The 17,824-nt window shown below is 41.6% G+C and overlaps 5 protein-coding genes across 6 annotated transcripts in view; 3 read left to right on the forward strand and 2 right to left on the reverse strand.

Annotated features, from left to right (window-relative positions):
- Window positions 1-17,824, forward strand: part of ltk (leukocyte receptor tyrosine kinase) — a 304,552-nt gene that overhangs the window by 156,440 nt on the left and 130,288 nt on the right. The gene's annotated exons all lie outside the window — the stretch shown is intronic.
- On the reverse strand, window positions 2,741-3,883 carry prlh2r (prolactin releasing hormone 2 receptor; the record flags this gene model as incomplete). Its single annotated transcript, XM_080849766.1, has 1 exon — window positions 2,741-3,883. The coding sequence occupies one exon, from the start codon at window positions 3,881-3,883 to the stop codon at window positions 2,741-2,743; it is 1,143 nt and encodes a 380-aa protein (XP_080705892.1).
- On the reverse strand, window positions 7,567-9,502 carry ccdc32 (coiled-coil domain containing 32). The gene is made up of 4 exons (XM_080849769.1): window positions 9,296-9,502; window positions 8,818-9,064; window positions 8,566-8,722; window positions 7,567-8,326 (listed from the first exon to the last, which is right to left on the reverse strand). Exons 2-4 carry the CDS (start codon window positions 9,047-9,049, stop codon window positions 8,140-8,142), a joined length of 576 nt encoding a protein of 191 aa, XP_080705895.1. The 5' UTR covers window positions 9,050-9,064; window positions 9,296-9,502; the 3' UTR covers window positions 7,567-8,139.
- pcmtl (l-isoaspartyl protein carboxyl methyltransferase, like) lies at window positions 9,715-13,906 on the forward strand. Of its 2 annotated transcripts, XM_080849767.1 has the most exons (9): window positions 9,715-9,944; window positions 10,356-10,493; window positions 10,593-10,697; window positions 10,790-10,821; window positions 11,095-11,199; window positions 11,321-11,441; window positions 11,650-11,735; window positions 12,435-12,604; window positions 13,224-13,906. In XM_080849767.1, the coding sequence occupies exons 2-9, from the start codon at window positions 10,373-10,375 to the stop codon at window positions 13,234-13,236; spliced, it is 753 nt and encodes a 250-aa protein (XP_080705893.1). In that variant the 5' UTR covers window positions 9,715-9,944; window positions 10,356-10,372; the 3' UTR covers window positions 13,237-13,906. The 2 variants fall into 2 exon arrangements, with proteins under 2 accessions (XP_080705893.1, XP_080705894.1); XM_080849768.1 differs by lacking the exon at window positions 11,095-11,199.
- Window positions 14,266-16,801, forward strand: rpusd2 (RNA pseudouridine synthase domain containing 2). Its single transcript, XM_080849762.1, has 3 exons — window positions 14,266-14,851; window positions 15,072-15,368; window positions 15,571-16,801. The coding sequence occupies exons 1-3, from the start codon at window positions 14,381-14,383 to the stop codon at window positions 16,393-16,395; spliced, it is 1,593 nt and encodes a 530-aa protein (XP_080705888.1). The 5' UTR covers window positions 14,266-14,380; the 3' UTR covers window positions 16,396-16,801.

Below are 17,824 nucleotides of genomic sequence, written 5' to 3' on the forward strand. Positions count from 1 at the left end.
GTCAGTGCACTTGTCTTTTTTAAGTGTGTGTGAACAGTATTCAATGGCTGAATTTATTCTCTTCATGCGCACACTAGGGAGCCGAAGTCAGAACAAACACAGCAAGATTGCAGTCCTTGATAAAGCCTCTGCCAGAATACAGAGCAACTACAACCATGTATCCACCCACTTCAAAGGCACTTAAATATTTGTCTTCCCCTATTCACTTGCTGCATTCATCTACAACACACGTCTCAACTGTCAAATGGCTTGAGAGTTGTCTTAAATCTGGGTCTTGGGCCACATATTCTATGGATGTAGGGGCTCTTGCAAGACGGTCAAATCGATATTACATTCTTTATCTGTCACCTGGATTTGCTTTGACAATCAAAGCTCCGACAAAGATCTCCAAAGGGAACAGCAAAAAAGGTTTTTAGGTCTGGTGAATAGGATATATGATAGAAACCATGTCATCCACTGAAACGCTTACAGCATATGTATAAAGTGAAATTTACAGGTAGAGCTATTTTTCTCAGACAAATTACGTCATGTACATCTAACACATACATTTACATTTTCCCTTCAAAATGAATAGGATGACACCATTACCAGAGATGGGCAGTATTTCAATTACTTGTATTTGAAATACTAGTTAATTTGCTTTTGAGTATTTTGTCATTTGTATTTGATAGGGCCGATAAAAAATCAAATGTAATTTGTATCAAAATACTTTAGAGTGGAGTAATTTTGTATTTCAAAATACTCAAATTACTTTCCAGTGTTTAGGCAGAAGGAGATTTTTTTTCTGTCAGATTCTACCACGAGACCATCTGATCTGCTTCTGAATGTCATTGTCGAATCAGTGAATTTGCCAAAAGTGTTGCTTCTTATGGCCCGCCCCTTTTTGGGGCGAAAAGGAAATCACCCCAGATCTCTCTCATTGACTCATGTTAAATATTTTTTTTTCACAAAACAGGGTTGTGGTCGTAAACTTAGAAAGCTGTCTTGATCCTTGTCAATTTATCTTCATTAGTACACCGACTTAAAGGAGGTTCTTTCAAAGAGCGAATTCAGTTGTTGCACTGAACGTTAGCAATCTTGACACAATGTGACTTGATGAAAGCTGTGTGATGTCCTTATACGCAATTTGAGCTAAGGTCCGGGACGCGATCTGGCACTCCGCGCCTGGGCGAGACTCTCCACTTTGTGAATAAGGCGCACCTCACCTAGGACGCGATCTGGCTTTCCGCGCCTAGGCGAGACGCTCCACTTTGTGAATGAGGCGCGCCTCACCTAGGACGCGATCTGGCACTCCTCGCCGCATTGCATAGAGGCAAGGGTGCGGGCGCATATGAGACTCTTATTAAAGATCTTAGCCTACTATAAACGTTGTTGAGACTCTTACTAAAGATCTTACTCATTCTCACAGAGACAAAACAAATAGCTACATGGTCATTTATCTGTGTGATGTCACATGTGTGCGCCAGTGTTGTCAATCACATGCGGGCGCCAATGTTGTCAAAGATAATCTGTAACTTGTGGAAGTTGTATTGTTAAACGGTGAGTACTTTGGTAGATTAAAGTGTAAACTTTGAATACAAATGCTAGTACAACTTCTATACGTTATCTGTAAGGTTGTGAGTGTGCAGTGGTAATGTAAGTTTGATTCGAAAACGTATTTTAGGAAATAAATGACATTGCTTGACGTGTAGCTATTTGTCTCTGTTTTGTTACCGACTTTCAACCTAATAAAAATCTCAACAACGTTTAAAGTAGGCTAAGATCTTTAAAAAGAGTCTCATCGGCACGGAGTGCCAGATCGCGTCCTAGGTGAGGCGCGCCTCATTCACAAAGTGGAGCGTCTCGCCCAGGCGCGGAGTGCCAGACCCGCGTCCTAGGTGAGGCGCGCCTCATTCACAAAGTGGAGAGTCTCGCCCAGGCGCGGAGTGCCAGATCGCGTCCTAGTCCTTACCTGGCAATTACGTATGACGAAAGCACGGTGGGGATAGCCCTCCCGGAAGCCATAGAGATTGCAATGAGAGCCCGGTGGCGGCGGTTACAAACATGAAAAAAAGGATACGGAGCCTGCACATGGCCCCGTGGTTACTACGTTACGCCACTGATTAGCCCAAACCTGAATGTTCTGCTATACCAAATTGTGAGAAAACTGAAAAATCAGAAAAGGTATTTCCTGTATTTTTAAAATACAAAATACATTTTCTGGCAACAGTATTTTGTATTTTATTTTGATACATTTATTTGAGGGGTATTTTGTATTTTGTATCAAAATACATTTTGATGTATTTTTGCCCATCTCTGACCATTACTACTACTTCCACAGCAGAGTACATGGATTCCTTGTGTGAAATCAGGGGAACCTGAACAACAGCCATGAAATGATGGGGAACCAGGTGATCTGGTTTTACTGTGTTCACAGACACACATTAGTAGAAGTGACAATTTACATTTAGGAGGTGGTGAACATCTGGCTCAGTCAGTAGCAGTCCTTGAACCGTAACACAATCTTTTTAGAGGCTGTTTTCTGTGGATTGCACTCAATAATTTATATTAAATAGTATGTCTAGAAATCACATAATAACACTGTGCTAAATATTGACATTACCCATATGATCATACATATACATATCTACTCAGGTGTCCCACCTACGTGTTCCAATGCATTATTTGAATGGTAAAACCCAATTTCACAATTCATTCACCAGCACATGATCAAGTCTCACTGCCCAGTCCCAGTGAGACCTTAACGGAGAGCAGCAAGTTCTTCCCTCGCTATCTTGCTGCTGATGGCCATAGGAATGCCGTTCAATGTCGAGGAGGTGTGCAGTCGAGTCAGCCGGTTGGAGGTGTTGAGGCTGTTCCTGACGTGCTCCAGCCTCCGCCTGGCGATGAAGTGGCGGCACAGGTAAGCCAGAAACTTGTCGTGTAGGGAGGCGTAGATGAATGGGTTGTAACATGCCGAGCACATGGCAAACAGGTGGCACGACACCTGGATGACATTCACGTGGTCCTTGCCCAAGATGGAGAAGTCGCTGTCTAAGTCGCGGATGAGGTTGACCACCTGCAAGGGCAACCAGGAGAAGGCAAAGCAAAGCACGGAGAACAGCAGGAGTCGAAAGGTCTTCCTCCGCTTCCGACCCCATTTCTCCTGGTTTGAAGAGAGCGCTGCCATCAGGCTGGGCAAGTTTCTGTTGCGCAAGTGGAAGGAGATGGCGCAGTAGGAGACAGAGACCGCGCCAAGGGGGACAAAGTAGGAGAGCAGCAGGATGAAACAGGAGTAGATCAGGCGCCCTTGCTCCTGGCCGTGCCAGAACTCCTCACAGATGATCATCTGGTGGCCAGTGGCACTCAGGTCCAGGTAGACTGTGTGAAGTGCAGTCGGGGTGGACATAACTAAGGCACAGACCCAGATGGTGACCACCAGCCCGCCGCAGAAGTGGCGCCCTGCTCGCCTGCGGATGGGGAAGGCCACGACCACGTAGCGGTCCATCGCTATGGCCATCAGGGAAAGGACAGCAGCAAACACTGTGGCGGTCTGCATGAGGGTGACAAAGTGGCAGGTGAAGTGGCCAAACACCCACCCCCGCTTGTCAAAGGCGTAGGAGGCTGTCAGAGGAACACAGAAGATACACATGACCAGGTCAGCCAAGGCCAGGTTACCGATCAGGAAGTTGGTGGTGCTGTGGTGCTTCTTGTTGAAGCCGATGAGGAGGAGCAGCAGGAGGTTGCCTGAACAGGCCACCAGGACTACCATGGTGTACAGAGGGATGAAGAGGGGCCTGAGCTCAAACACTTTGTCCAGTCCGCTGAAAGAGGAGGAGGCGGAGGTGTCCCAAGCAGATCTGTTCTCCTCAGACACATTGAGAAAATACAAAGTCTCCGCCATTATACTTGAATGAGTCTTTTACCTGCGGACATACAGCACCAGAATATTTAGCACAACAGTCCAGGACACAGCTTCACAGAACTGAATAAATATGGTTTATTCACTTGTAGCTCAAATGCAGTAGCTCCCCCTGTGGAGAGGTGGAGCTATTGCGTGTAGCTTGCGGCTGGATAGAAACTGACTCTTAATTGAGCTTAACTGTCTCATCTCCACTGTTCTTTTGTTGATCTCAAAAGGTCACTTACGAAAACAGCAATTGTCTTATAACTCTAGGGCAACCACTGTTATTAGCTTCTCATTCTGTAAGCTTGTTAAGGTCAGTTTTAAACTACAACCATCGGTCAAATGGTTTCCGGTGAAAACATTTCACACTGAATGACCAGTGTTCACAGGACTTTACTCATGAAGAGAGATCAACCTGATTCCTGTGTCTTGTTGCAAACATAGAACTTTTATAGCAAGCCTGACTATCCACAGTCTGTTGGTCAAAGGATATGCCAGCAACTGAGGCTTATTTTGGGTTATTGTTTATGACACGATCCCACAATTATGAAAATACCAATGAGGGAAATCAACATATTAGGTTAATTGTGTTATTGACACTGGCAAAATCACTCTTCATTCAAGGTTCTGTACAGGCAGCTTTGTGCCTCAAGCAGTAACATGAACTGTAATGTGTCACACTGTATGGTAAAGGCACTCTATATACACATTAAAAATCTACATTTCATTCAAGATTCAGTTGGCAATATTTAGTTTCTCAGTCCATTCTGCCAGGCCCATGGGAGAATAGTGGGAATGGAAATGTTTAGCCTTAAAGATATTCCTTTCACATAGCCAATATTTCCCTTGTCTTTTTTGAGTGACTCTCTTGGCATTCAGTTCCAATAAGGTAAAGCTCATGGGCATGTTTGAGAGGAGCAGCAAGATGATGCAAGTAAGGTGGAATGGTTTGTTTAGTGCTTCCCTTTTCTGACTGACTCGCTTGCATATTGTTATCGTCAATGTGTTATGTTGTTAGTGCCTGTGCTTTTGCCCTTGTGATTTGATGTTGTTGTTTTTTTTTGTCAAGATTAGAAAACTCTTTCGTTTTACTGCTTTTAGAATATTACTAGAAATGTGGACAATGAAATGTCTAGGCACATGAATGATAGTAGATCTGGCATGATCGTGAGTCTCCCATCTTGTTACCTGTTAAATGTAGTCATATCTCTCATAGAATGTCTTTGAAATACAAGTCTTAAAACATGTTTTATTGTTGCATACCTGTTCAGACACTTGGAGCGATATTCGTGAGAAGACCGAGGCGTGAATCACTGAATCTGAAATGAAAGGTCATGTAGTGGCCATCAGACCTTGAATATGATTGCTAAACACCCGATGCCCCATTACTCTGGTGCAGAATACTGACCTCAGTCTGTAACACTAAAAAAATCCATTGTGCAGTACCTGATTACTTGATTTTCATGAAAATGGACATCATGAAAGCATTCAAAACCTAACAAACAGCTCCGGTCACGCTGGTCAGACACCTGACCTCTTCTAGTTATCCTTAAAAAAAGGAAAATGTAATGTATGAATAAAAGATGTTGCATCACCAATTCTTACAACAGCCAGGGGAGCTTCGTTAATGAAAGTGGGACAGTTCAAATAGCACAAACGTAATTGGCCATTAGCGGAGACCGCTAGGTGCATGTTGGTGAATAAACATTTTGTCTTAGCGTTTAGAGTGTTGCAAGGGACCTGATCCCGGACCAGACTCACTGTCATTTGGCAAATGTAAATGATTACTTGCTGCATAAAGCCAAAATGACCCATCATTTCATCGACTTTGTGAGTGACTATCATTTTTTTTAACAGCCAGTAAAGGAAGGAGGGTAAACGGCCAAGCTGTGATTTGAGTCATCTACTCCCCTGCTGTTAGATTGTGCTCAAGCAGAGTTCAGTCTCATATTTTTCTAACCTGCCTGAATCACTCTGTATTCTTCAGAACAGCATTGATAGGTCTCCTGATAAAGATAAAACTACTCTAATCCTGAACTTCGTCACCTATAGTTGCTCTAATTGGTGGGTGTATCAAATATTCAGTAATTGTGCACTCGAACAGCCTGTATCCGAATTGAGATGGTTAACCATTTGATGTTGGACAATCTTGACAGATTAACTTCAAATTAGAATAACCATTATGGATGCCGTCGCCAGTTAGATATGGTGCAATATCAGTGTAATAATAATACAAAAAAAAAAACATAGAAATTCTTGTTTTGATATTTCAGTTTTTTTTCAAACGATGCAGCTAGCCACGACCAAACAAACACACAAACAACATCACACCACAAATGAAAGTGATCTCATGGTATTCAAAATTACATTATTTCCTTCTCACACCTGTTCCATAATATGACAGTCATTGACAATGTCGCTGAGGAAGCATTAACATATGCTCTTTGCACCAATATACTGCGGTTGTTATATACGTCCAGAAATAAGAAAAGGGGGAAAAAAAACATACTTACAAAGTGAATTTCCCGTCACAGTAGAGTGAATGTTCGCTATGTTCACCCGCAAAAGATCATAGGATCTGCCGCTTCCACTCGATCAGCGCAGTGTAGGCTATTATATCTGAATAGCTGGGTTTCTAGCCAACTTTTTAATGCGATTTTTTAAAAACCATTTGAATAGGAAATCCCGGCTGGAAACGCGCACAGAGACGAATTTTCTTTGGCCTAATTGTCATGAATGCCCTTAAAATATGCAAATTATTTGGATGGAATCCCAGCTAATGACTTGCTGTAGTCTATATCTGGGATTCTAACGCAGTCTCATTCTTAACCCCTCATTCTAAAATAAGCTAAATCAGTCAGCTTCTTAAAAAAAGTTAAAACCAAAATCACCTCACCAAAATACTGTCTGTGTCCAGCCACTAAAAGACATCCGCTCTCACTTTATCAACCTTCTCATATCACGTCTTTTCAATTACAGGTGCTCAGTGCAAACCCGTACGCTGTGTGGTGCAGTCGTCATTCTTGACGAACTCTCATCGATGAAGCTCATCATCACCCCAGAAGGTTTGCACAAACAGGTGGTTTCGTGAGGAAATGCATGCTCAATTAGTAGGAAAAAAAAAATACAAATCTGCTTCTGCGCATTATAGGCTAGCCTAATACCAATGTTTATTCAACAAACCAACTCTGCACAATGAACTCTCTGCAAACAAGATGACAATCAAACAGCTCCACTGGGTATACAAACCCTGTTCAAGTGTAAATGGTTATTGGTCTAACTTCATGGAATAACACCTCTAATTGACAGAAGATCATATTTCAATTTGTACGACCCCACATGTGATGAACGATCATATCACCAATGACTCAACTCATGCCGGTGTATGACCCCAACTCATTTGCCGATAGATAGCCTACATTTTATCAAGCCAAGCAGCTGCCAGATAGCCTGGATACCAGCCCAAACCCCGCCCACAACATTTTTGGTCAGGACTAGAATTATGAGTATGACATCGTCAGGTTAGCTGCCAGATGCTTTACATCTGAACATTTCACAACGCTGACCACTAGTGGCAAGCATTAATATTTACCCAAGTTAGCCTGCTCACAGTAGGCCTACCGTCTATGTGCTTCAGCAAAGGCCTTCTAATAATACGGTTTTCACAACTGTACAATGGATTACATTTTAAAAACACATTTACTCATCTATGTAGTTTTAATACTGAAATATAAAACAGCAAATGTTTGAGACAATGATTATACACACACATCAATGCTGACTCAGTCAATGATGCTGTTTCACGCTCAGTGGATTTACAATTACAAGTTGAATGCATTTATGAAACATTGACATGAATGACATTAAATTAAATGTAATGTTGTATAACCGCACATACTACAATGATTATAAAAACAGACATTACAATATCATACAAACCTCCTGAAGACCTTGATGTTTAACATGGTTGCAAATCATTTCTCATATTAAGTGATTTGCTCAGTTAATGGCCTTGCTCTTTTTAAATCTATTTGCTGGCAAAGAGCAACAACACTATTTATGGATATACATAACAGAATGAGACGAGCATATCAACATCAAAATGTGCCTGTGATATTTCCAGCTCCTATCATGTTAAAGTTGGTCAAGGTGGTGGCCAGCAAGTATCAACTTTCAACACCACCACTGCGCACACAGAAATGTATCTGTTGAAGTTACTGTTGATACATTTTCACTAGAGACAAACAGGTCTTCTATTTCTCTGGACTGGCACTCTCATCCATTTCCCCATGTTCCTCTTGTTCTTCCTCTGCCCCGCTGTGAGAAGCGTCTCCACCTGGCTGCACTTCGGTCTGGGATGGTCGCAGCAAGTACTCCAGCTCCTCTGCACTGATGGCCACCTTCTCAGGGATCAGCCAGCGCTTAAAGTGCTCCAAAGCACTGCAATCATTTAAACAATAGAGAGGTTAGTAGACTACTAGTTTACAACACATTTAGTCAAATTTTCTGTGCAACACTGGGTACATGATGAGAACAATATTGATTCAAACAAAATACAATTACAACCTTTGCAGCAAAGGGAACTAAATCCAACATGTCCTAATACTTTCAGTGTTCATGACCTTGTGTTATACTGTGCACTTGATAAATAAAACACAACGTTGCTGTTGCCCACATACCCCTCATCCATATCCCCTCCATTCTGGAACAGTTCTGAAGTCTGAGCATCGTGTAGGAATCTGTCCCAGCATTCCTTTTTCGCTTGTGAAAGGGAACGCAGCATCTCTCTTGAGGTAACCTCACTTGTCAGGCCCTTTACTCTTTTCAAACGATTTTCTGGAAGATTGGCACATAGCATCAACAAATAAACAATTATATGTAACTGTATACATAAACATCATGTTCATATAATTTCGATAAAATCAGGATACCTAAACTGGCTATGTAGACATCAGAATCAGCCATAGGTTCCCATGGACTGAAGGTAGAAATCGAAAAACTTCCATTCGCTTGTTTGTTGTTCTGTGTGGCGGGTTGGAAAGAATCTGTAAATTGCGCTTTCCCATCGTGGCCCTCTTCCTGGAGCTCGGGCAACTTAGAGCAGATTTCGGACCACAGTTCCCCGCTGGACCGTGCGTCCTTGTTTTCAAAGTCGTCGATCATATTTGACCCAACAGCCTGTCAAAACATTGTGGTTTTTACTAACATAGGTTAGTAGCTATTAGAAATGATCTACAGGAACTGCTTCATCTTTTCTCTTTAGGAAAGTGTGAGCTGGCAAAACATTACCGCGCACAGCTTGGATACAATACATGTATACAGCAGAAACAAAGGTGCTATTGTTTGAAACCTTATTAGCAAGCTAGCACGACACAATCTCCTTCCATTTAGCTGGCTAACTGTCCTTACCTTGTAGAGAAGCAGCAATGGTTAGCTAGCGCTTTGCAAGTGCCCACAATTGTTCCTTAAAACCCAAAAGCAGAAATCACTGCATATATCACTAGCTCAATACCATGATACTCTTTGGAAACGCTTTTTATGGACGTAACGTTTATAAACATCTATCCTTCTAAGCCACTAACGTTAAATGATAATATGTTGTACACCAAACCAACACTTCTGGGGATTTACTTCTGTGTGATAACATTGGTCGATGTTGGAGACTGGTCATTTAACCCTCTTTTCCATTGGCTGCTAGTTGCCCCCGCCCCTTTAGTATAAGGAAGTATTGTCCAATGTTTATGTTTTCCATCTGACCTACAGTTAGCTACTATATTAGTAAAGTAGTATCAGGTATTGTTAGTATCGCTTTCTTATTATATGAGCAATTGTATCTGTTTTTGTTGGAAGGGTAAGGGAGGCAGCTTTGTAGTTATTAAAAACGCCAATGTTGCCATCTGGTTAGCTCGCTTGTAGTTTATCTGTAGGCATGTCATACCAGTGTAATTAGCTAACGTTAGCTACATTTATGAAGCCAATCGTTTACTTTTTTTCATTCCTCGCCTAAAAGAAAAGGTTAATGTTGAAGATCCCCTGGTCATCGGGGTGCAAGACAGAGGTAGACGTTATATTTATACTAGTATCAAAATGGCATTTGAATGTGACACTGCTAACTAAACACTGCATATAACTTTATTCTACAAGAGCAAGGGAACACTGTTTGGCCCTCTGCACACACGGATACACCAGTGTGCTACGCTAAGGACATGTCATGCGTTGTGTATTTAGAGTAGAGCAAAACTAGGATGCAACGACGCAACTTTTGGAGATGTCGCGCTCACGCACACTTGTCTACTTCGCCATGGTCCACCGCCTACTAGTGCTCACTCCGCATTCGTATCCTATGTGATAATTCAAAAATAAAGGGTTTTTAAGTATTGTTGACCGCGTACCATCTATGATATTTCTCCCTTGTCTGTTGTATTCCAGTAATAGCAGAAAATGTTCAGACGTTATGATTATGCATTAGGTGACGGTGCGTAGGAGATGCAATCCGTGCTTCTGCGTCTGGCTGTAGTGGCGGTCCCTATGGGTTTGCTACTTTCCAGAAGCATGGCGTGGATGTCCAGCGGCAAAACACATGCGGAACTCATCAGTCGTTTGAGAGGTAACATGACACCTACATGGCAGATATTTGCGTTGTCTCTCAGAGGTGCACGGACAGCTAATTATGTTTTTTGTGTTTTTATATAATTACATATCAAAGATCACGGGGTAATCCGCAGCGATCGTGTGTTTGATGCCATGCTTGCCACTGACCGAGGGATTTACTCAAGGGACTACCCCTATGCAGATTCTCCACAGTCGATAGGTAAGTTCAGTTGGGTTGTTCACTTTAAAAACATTCCATGTGTCAACCTTTTGGGAGGGTTCTACCTAGCATTTCCTATGCTCTCTTTTAAGGTTACAAGGCTACCATCAGCGCACCGCATATGGTGAGTGAGGCTTATGAGTTAGGTTCTGATTTAACTGTTGGTAAAGCCTGTCAAGTCTTTATGCATGTCTTTTAGTAAACACTGAGGTTAAAATGATGTAGCCTATGAGCCGTGCTGCACAGCTGCATAGTCATTCAAGGAACAAACAAAATCTCTTTTTATTCTGGACTAAAATTACTTTGCCCTTGACGGCTTGACCCATTCCAGTATGTGTGCAAAAGATGATGTCAACATTAGTGTTAAAGGTAACGTGTATCTTCCTGTGTTGTACAGCATGCCCATGCTTTGGAAGTCCTTAGTGACAAGCTTACAGATGGGGCCAATGCATTAGATGTTGGCTCTGGAAGTGGTTACCTCACTGCTTGCTTTGCCAGAATGGTATGTCGTCAAAAGTTGTCACATCATTTCTTTACACACTCCTATGATGTAGAAAAAAAGAGGTGAGCCTTTGAATGTCCTATTTTTACTTTTTTTGTAATCCTTTCGTCATTGCCTGCAGGTAGGGTCGACTGGAAAAGTGGTTGGGATTGATCACATTGACGAGCTGGTGCAAATATCTGTGAGACATGTTCAAGCTGATGACCCGGAGCTTCTTTCCTCTGGTCGGATCAAGCTAATAGGTGAGGGGAAATGCTGTCCTGTGTCTCTCTTACGATCATAATACAATGCGGAGGCTTCTGCCTATGTAAGAAAACTGTCACTGGTAAATATTTTTTAAAGAAAGCATCCAGTTTAAGGTCTTATTACCTCTAACCATGCTTGATATTAACACTGACATCACTGAGTGTTTCAGCCTCTGTTCTGATGATGTATGTATTCTTTATTTAGTGGGCGATGGCAGACTGGGCTATCCGGAAGAAGCCCCCTATGATGCTATCCATGTGGGAGCAGCAGCACCAACAATTCCCAAGGATGTAAGTGTTTTATCGCCTACAGCCTAAGTTGTTGGAATGTACACATATATGCCAGTAAGAAAATAGAATGTCATTTGATCACATTTACACACCTGAAGTGTTTTTTTTTTTTGTTAATGTCCCTCCGAAATTAAAACATGTTGGAGAATGTAATTGGCAAATTGCTCCATTAAATTACATAATAGTTAAATAGAAATGGGAGGCAAATGGTGTAATTCAATTCTGATTTGAAGGTAGGTTTGCAAGTTTCAGAGCTGTTTTAAGAAACAATGAAGAATGGTCAGTTTCTGTTATTACGAGATAACGAATCAAGAGCTTTTAGACAATGAGCCCAAGTCATGGAGACTCCACACAGATAAATACAAACATATGGTGATATATAATATGGTGATATGGTAAGCTCTTGTGAAGTTTATGTGCTTAATTGGCAAAAAAGAGTGCCTTCCTAGCCAGAGGAGATATGAGTGTAAAACTGCATTGTGTGCAACAGCGTGGCAGTCAGTCTTGCTCTGTGTTCTCTGCTTTGATGTGGTCATAAGTCTCTCCGGAGTATCTTGCTCTGGCTCATTGATTCTGATGGCACTCTAACTTCAACGAATATTTGTTTTGACTGCTCATAAAAGCAGGACCTCATATATGTCGACACTACATGTATATCAAGGTGCTTGAGCTCTGTATTGTATTTATGCTCTGCCCCAGTTGCTGGACCAGCTGAAGCCTGGCGGGAGGCTAGTGCTGCCTGTAGGGCCGGAAGGAGGGAGTCAGGTTCTGGAACAGTACGACCGCCAGACTGATGGAACCTTCCTCAAAAAGGCCCTCATGGGTGTGGTGTACGTCCCGCTCACAGACAAAGACCACCAGTGGCCCAGGTATGCGTCATCTTTATGTTGATGAGGTGTGATGCTTCTGAGAGGGAGCAATGGCAAAGGAGCTTGTACTCATTTAATTTATGTTTGGCCAGTTGGGGATCTACTCAATGGATCTACTTTTTGTTTTTTTTAAGCTTCAAGGGAAGTTTCCTACTCTGATGCATTTTAAGACACCGATTTTAATTAATTCTTAATAATAATACATTTTATTTATAGGGCGCCTTTCAAGAAACCCAAGGTCGCCTATATATACAGTATATATATAATATACCAATATTCATTTAAAGTCAATCCTATTTTACGGTAAATCAACAGAATTGCGGTTTGTTCAGAAGTTAGTTTCAGATTCATAACTAAGACCATCAATATTAGCCAATGCAGAGAATATGTCTTTATGAGGTAGTGTGCATAGATGTATTAATATTAAAAACACCAGCAAGCTGCATCTTACCGAAGAAAGAGCATTAGCAGATTAGTGGATCATGCACATTAAGTGGACATTTTTGAAAATGTATTTATTGCAGTAGGCTCTGTAGACTCAGTAGTTGTTTAAAAGGTTGCCTTCAGTACCTGATTGTGCCTGAGTGATCTGAGATCTGAGTGTGTTCTTCATCCCCAGCGGTGAGCTCTGACTGCGGTCTGGTTGCCCCTGATAGGTGGCGCTGGTGCTGCAGCTCTGGGTGTCTGTAGGACGGAGGGAAAGGCTTGACTCATTCCGGCTCAGAGCGCTGCCTAGCAACACTCGGCAAGCCCACACCAGCCAGCCCTTGCTCTTGCAGCTTTTCTTCCCATTTCGTGCTTGTTGACCACAACAGAAACACAAGGATGTTTTAGTGCCTAATATGAAGAAGTTTATGTTGATTGAGATTGGAAAGTGAATGAGCACTGTAATGCTTTGCATTTTACCCTTTTATGTTAGCAAGTTCAAAAAGACTAATATGCAGCTATAAGGAAAACTGATTTGGCTTCTGTAACTGTTATGAATTTCTTGTTTTATTTTATTCTCATGGATGGATTCCCTGCAATCTAACATACACAAATAAGTTTAGTGTCTGTACTCAGTGTGTGATAAGCCAAATATATGCAGAATTGCTACTGTTGTAGACCTAAAAATGAAAATAACACAATGAGTCATGGTTAGCAAGCAAGTACACCTACTCGATGATGGTCTGTGATACTATGAGGTATTCATTTGTAAATGTTCATTATAAAATGTCTTTTGTCTAGGAGCTCAATACTCTACAGACTGGGTACTTTCTGTATTTCACTTGTGTGCATTTCATGTTTATAAATAAAGTAACAATATCATATCAGTTTATTCCAAGTGTTGTTTTTTTCTGTACTACGAAGTACTTGCTTTGTTTATTATTCATGAGGGGCGTTGTGTGATGTCATTTTCCTGCGACAACATGTGACTGATGCGAGCAAAGGGACCCCTGTGAGACTGATGCATGTAGGCTCCTTCTACATTTCAGAAAATATTTAGAGCGCAAGAGCCTAGTATATAGCCATATTTATGCATTTCGTCAATTGGTATCCTCTTATACATACCACGCAACAGACATTCCAGGAAGCACCGGGAAAAGGAGACACATTTCAGAGCATTGTGGAATCAAATCGGTCAGAACCTGTTCGTGGTATACCAAAACTAAAGTCACGAAAGGAAGAGGTTTGCATTTTATTTTGGACTTAAATAATGCCCTAATATCAGCACGTTTTGTAAATAAAGCTGGCTTATCCAGATATATAAATAGCGTTGTCATTGGCTCGTTCTCGATGGAACCACAAGAGATTAACATTGCACCAACTACAGAGAGAGACAGTATTGATACAGCCGATGGCAGAATGGACAAAGATGTGATAGAAACAGGCGAAAAACGTAAATATGAAAACTCCGACAACCATGAGAAAACCGGTCGCAAAAAGCGAAGAGGAAAAGTAGGAAAACAGCTCCGTCCTGGGGAGAGATATGTACCACCTCCTCAAAAACGCAACCCAGGCGTCAGTTTCAGTCAGGAACATTTTGACGAGACTTCGTATTATTCCGAGGGAGGCCTTCGCAAGGTTCAACCCTATTTTTACGATTTCAAAACTTACTGCAAAGGACGTTGGATTGGCAAGACCCTGCTGGAGGTTTTCAGCAGTGAGTTCAGATCTGAACCCTTGGAATATTATCACAGAGCAGTGAAAGACGGGCGGATTCGTCTTAATGACACACCTGTTGATAACCTGAATATAATACTTAAGGTACTTCACATCTCCATATTTCACTGTTGTATGGTTCTTATTATTGTTGATCTCGTTGTATAGCTTGTGGAGACCGATATCGTTCACAATATGTAATGTTGATATCACTACCTTGCCTTATGTAGAATCTTTGCTTTTGATGACCATTCCAAGACTAAAATATCACACAGCTCTGTCAAAGCAAGGCCGAATTACTAAAATTAACTTCAATCTTTCCAAGAATAATGACTTGATGCGGAACACAGTCCATCGCCACGAGCCACCTGTGGTTGGTGGTCCCATTGAGATCATTGAACAGAACGATGAAGTGGTCGTGGTAGACAAACCTGCCTCGCTGCCAGTGCACCCCTGTGGACGATATCGGCACAACACGGTCATCTTCATCCTGGGGAAGGAGCGAGGTCTCTCTGAACTTCACACTGTCCACCGTCTGGATCGCCTCACATCTGGGGTGCTGCTTTTTGCCCGCACTCTAGAGAGTTCAAAAAAGCTGGATCAGATGGTGCGAGACAGAGAGGTGAGTTATGGGTTTCATATAGGCCACTGGTTGTGAACTAAGTGGATTTTCACTGTTTTTTTTTTTTTTCTTGTACACTAGAAAGGAGAGGCCCTAGCTCCAACTCCTTCATCTCAAGTGGACAAATCAACAATGCTAAAGTGATTACTATTTTGGCTCTTGTTTACCTATATCAGAACTTGTGTGTGGTTTTATTCCTCAGCTGGAGAAGGAGTATGTCTGTCGAGTGGAGGGAGAATTCCCAGAGGATGAGCTGGTGTGTGAGGAACCCATACTCGTCGTGTCCTTCAAGGTTGGCATCTGTCGCGTGGACCCCAAGGGAAAAGCCAGCCGCACAGTCTTTCAGAGGCTGAGTTGGAACGGCCACTCTAGTGTGGTCCGCTGCAGGCCTGTCACTGGACGCACTCACCAAATACGTGTCCATTTGCAGTTCCTGGGGTACCCCATTCTGAATGACCCCGTCTACGGGTCCTCTGCCTGGGGCCCCAGCCGGGGCAAAGGTGGGCTGGTAGGTATGACGGATGAGGAACTCTTGGAAGCCCTTGTTGAGGAACACCGCACCAAGGAGAGCCTTCACTTGCTGGACATACCTGACGGGGACCTTGGTCTAAAGAGTGGAGGAACACCTGAGTTGGTAGAAGGTGCAGCCCACGTAAACACCTGTTGTGAGACTTACAAAGATGGACCCTCTGATGTGCCAGATGTGCCGGTAGATACGTGTCAGTCAGGTGACAATGGCCACAACGTGAACGTGGCAGAGCAGAGTGACAAACTCTGTAAGGTTTTTGCCAGAACAGCGAACGTCGCTGAAGGGGAAACAGTCATTGAGAGTGCCACAACGGGGGACGTAACATCTGGCTCAAATGTTGTGATAGATCCTTTGTGCCAAGAGTGTAAGGTGGTGCGACCTGATCCCACAGAAAAGGAACTTGTCATGTACCTCCATGCCCTGAGATACAAAGGACCAGACTTTGATTACTCTACACTTATGCCTGACTGGGCCAAAGAAGACTGGGTTGAAGATTAATGATGAAGCCACCTTCACCTCTTGATTTATTGTTGTGAATATAAAGGATCTTGAAGAATACATTTACTTTTTAATATTCTAATGAGTTAGCCCCAAAATGTGTCATTTTCCTCAGTACCAGAATTCTATAATTGTATTGCTCTGTTATGAGAGTGTCAGAGCTGTGTAATGTTAAGAAAGTCTAATTTTTTTTTAGTTCTACCAAATGAGCTTTAGCTTAAAGCATTTATGTATAGAGACATTGGTGGGTTTTTTTTATCAACTTGGTGGCCGTTATTATGGTAAATTAAAAACACTTTTGCCATGACTCTTCAATTATACAATTTTGCAAAGTGCCGTTCATGACTTCTTTACAAGAGAAAATAGGTTGACAAGCATCATTCACCTAAATATCATAAAAAAAAAAGATATACACCTTATTGAAAGATGTTTTTAATCAAGTATCATCTCCACAGTTGTAACCTGTACAACTTCACAAGTTTGAAAATACCATTTTTCACAGACTGAAGTTCTCCTGCGACATAATGTTCATTTATATTTCTAAGGCAGGTGAGATCTTTTCATGAATTCAAGTGCTGCTTTTCTTAGCATTATAAATGACAGATTTACAGAATAAAACCATTAACACCTTTGGTTGCCACACTTGACAATAAAACATAAGCTTGGCACTTGGAAAGGTAAATCATTTCATTGTAAATATACACTTATACTCTGTCTTCATCATACTGAAGTAGTTTTCTCAATTATATACGGTGTGGTTTTACATCATAGCGAGATAAAATGTTATACATCTGGAGTAGACTTTAGCAGACTGGGTTGAACAACAGAAATTCAGTTTGCATAGAGTATGTGAATATCATTTTGTATACAGTGAATCAATGAATCATGAGCAGGAATTTAACAAGGGCTCAACCTTTGAAAACATCAGACACTTATAAATCTTTTTGACAAGCCAACAATATAGCACAGCACACTTTTTTGAGATTTTTTTTGTGAAAGAACTTGATGGATACAATTGTCCTCTAACCTTGCATTAGTAGAACACACACACAAGTACACGAGCACTAACTGACAAGGTGACATGATCTCTATCAACACATTTCAGTCATTTGGCACATGCTTAAACTGGCTGGTTGAACACCTGTGAAAATATTGGGAATCCTTTAGTTGTCTCTTCTATGGCTTAACAGTTTTCATAATTTAATTCATGATCACAAGTTGGTTTAAAAAACAACTTGTAATAAGTTTGTGAAGTAATTACTATAACAATTTCCTCCTGTACTTTTATCCTTCACATGGCAAAAATATGATTTTAATTTAACGTATATATTCACATTTTAAATAAAACATTTCATGTTCATGGCACAAAACTGGTACAATATCTTTCACATATATTCTTTTTAACTTGTATACTTGCAGCATTCTGTGC

This window comes from Sprattus sprattus (assembly GCF_963457725.1).
Source record: "Sprattus sprattus genome assembly, chromosome: 13".
NCBI classification, from domain to species: Eukaryota; Metazoa; Chordata; class Actinopteri; order Clupeiformes; family Clupeidae; genus Sprattus; species Sprattus sprattus.

Coding starts and splice junctions, on each gene's coding strand:
- ccdc32 (XM_080849769.1), bottom strand. CDS start 9,049: ATGATCGACGACTTTGAAAACAAGGACGCACGGTCCAGCGGGGAACTG. Junction 8,723..8,817: donor TGTCTACATAGCCAGTTTAG/GTATCCTGATTT, acceptor CCAATCTTCCAG/AAAATCGTTTGAAAAGAGTA. Junction 8,327..8,565: donor GGAGGGGATATGGATGAGGG/GTATGTGGGCAA, acceptor AAATGATTGCAG/TGCTTTGGAGCACTTTAAGC.
- pcmtl (XM_080849767.1), top strand. CDS start 10,373: ATGCAATCCGTGCTTCTGCGTCTGGCTGTAGTGGCGGTCCCTATGGGT. Junction 10,698..10,789: donor AGATTCTCCACAGTCGATAG/GTAAGTTCAGTT, acceptor CTCTCTTTTAAG/GTTACAAGGCTACCATCAGC. Junction 10,822..11,094: donor CCATCAGCGCACCGCATATG/GTGAGTGAGGCT, acceptor TGTGTTGTACAG/CATGCCCATGCTTTGGAAGT.
- rpusd2 (XM_080849762.1), top strand. CDS start 14,381: ATGGAACCACAAGAGATTAACATTGCACCAACTACAGAGAGAGACAGT. Junction 14,852..15,071: donor ACCTGAATATAATACTTAAG/GTACTTCACATC, acceptor AATCTTTCCAAG/AATAATGACTTGATGCGGAA. Junction 15,369..15,570: donor AGATGGTGCGAGACAGAGAG/GTGAGTTATGGG, acceptor TTTATTCCTCAG/CTGGAGAAGGAGTATGTCTG.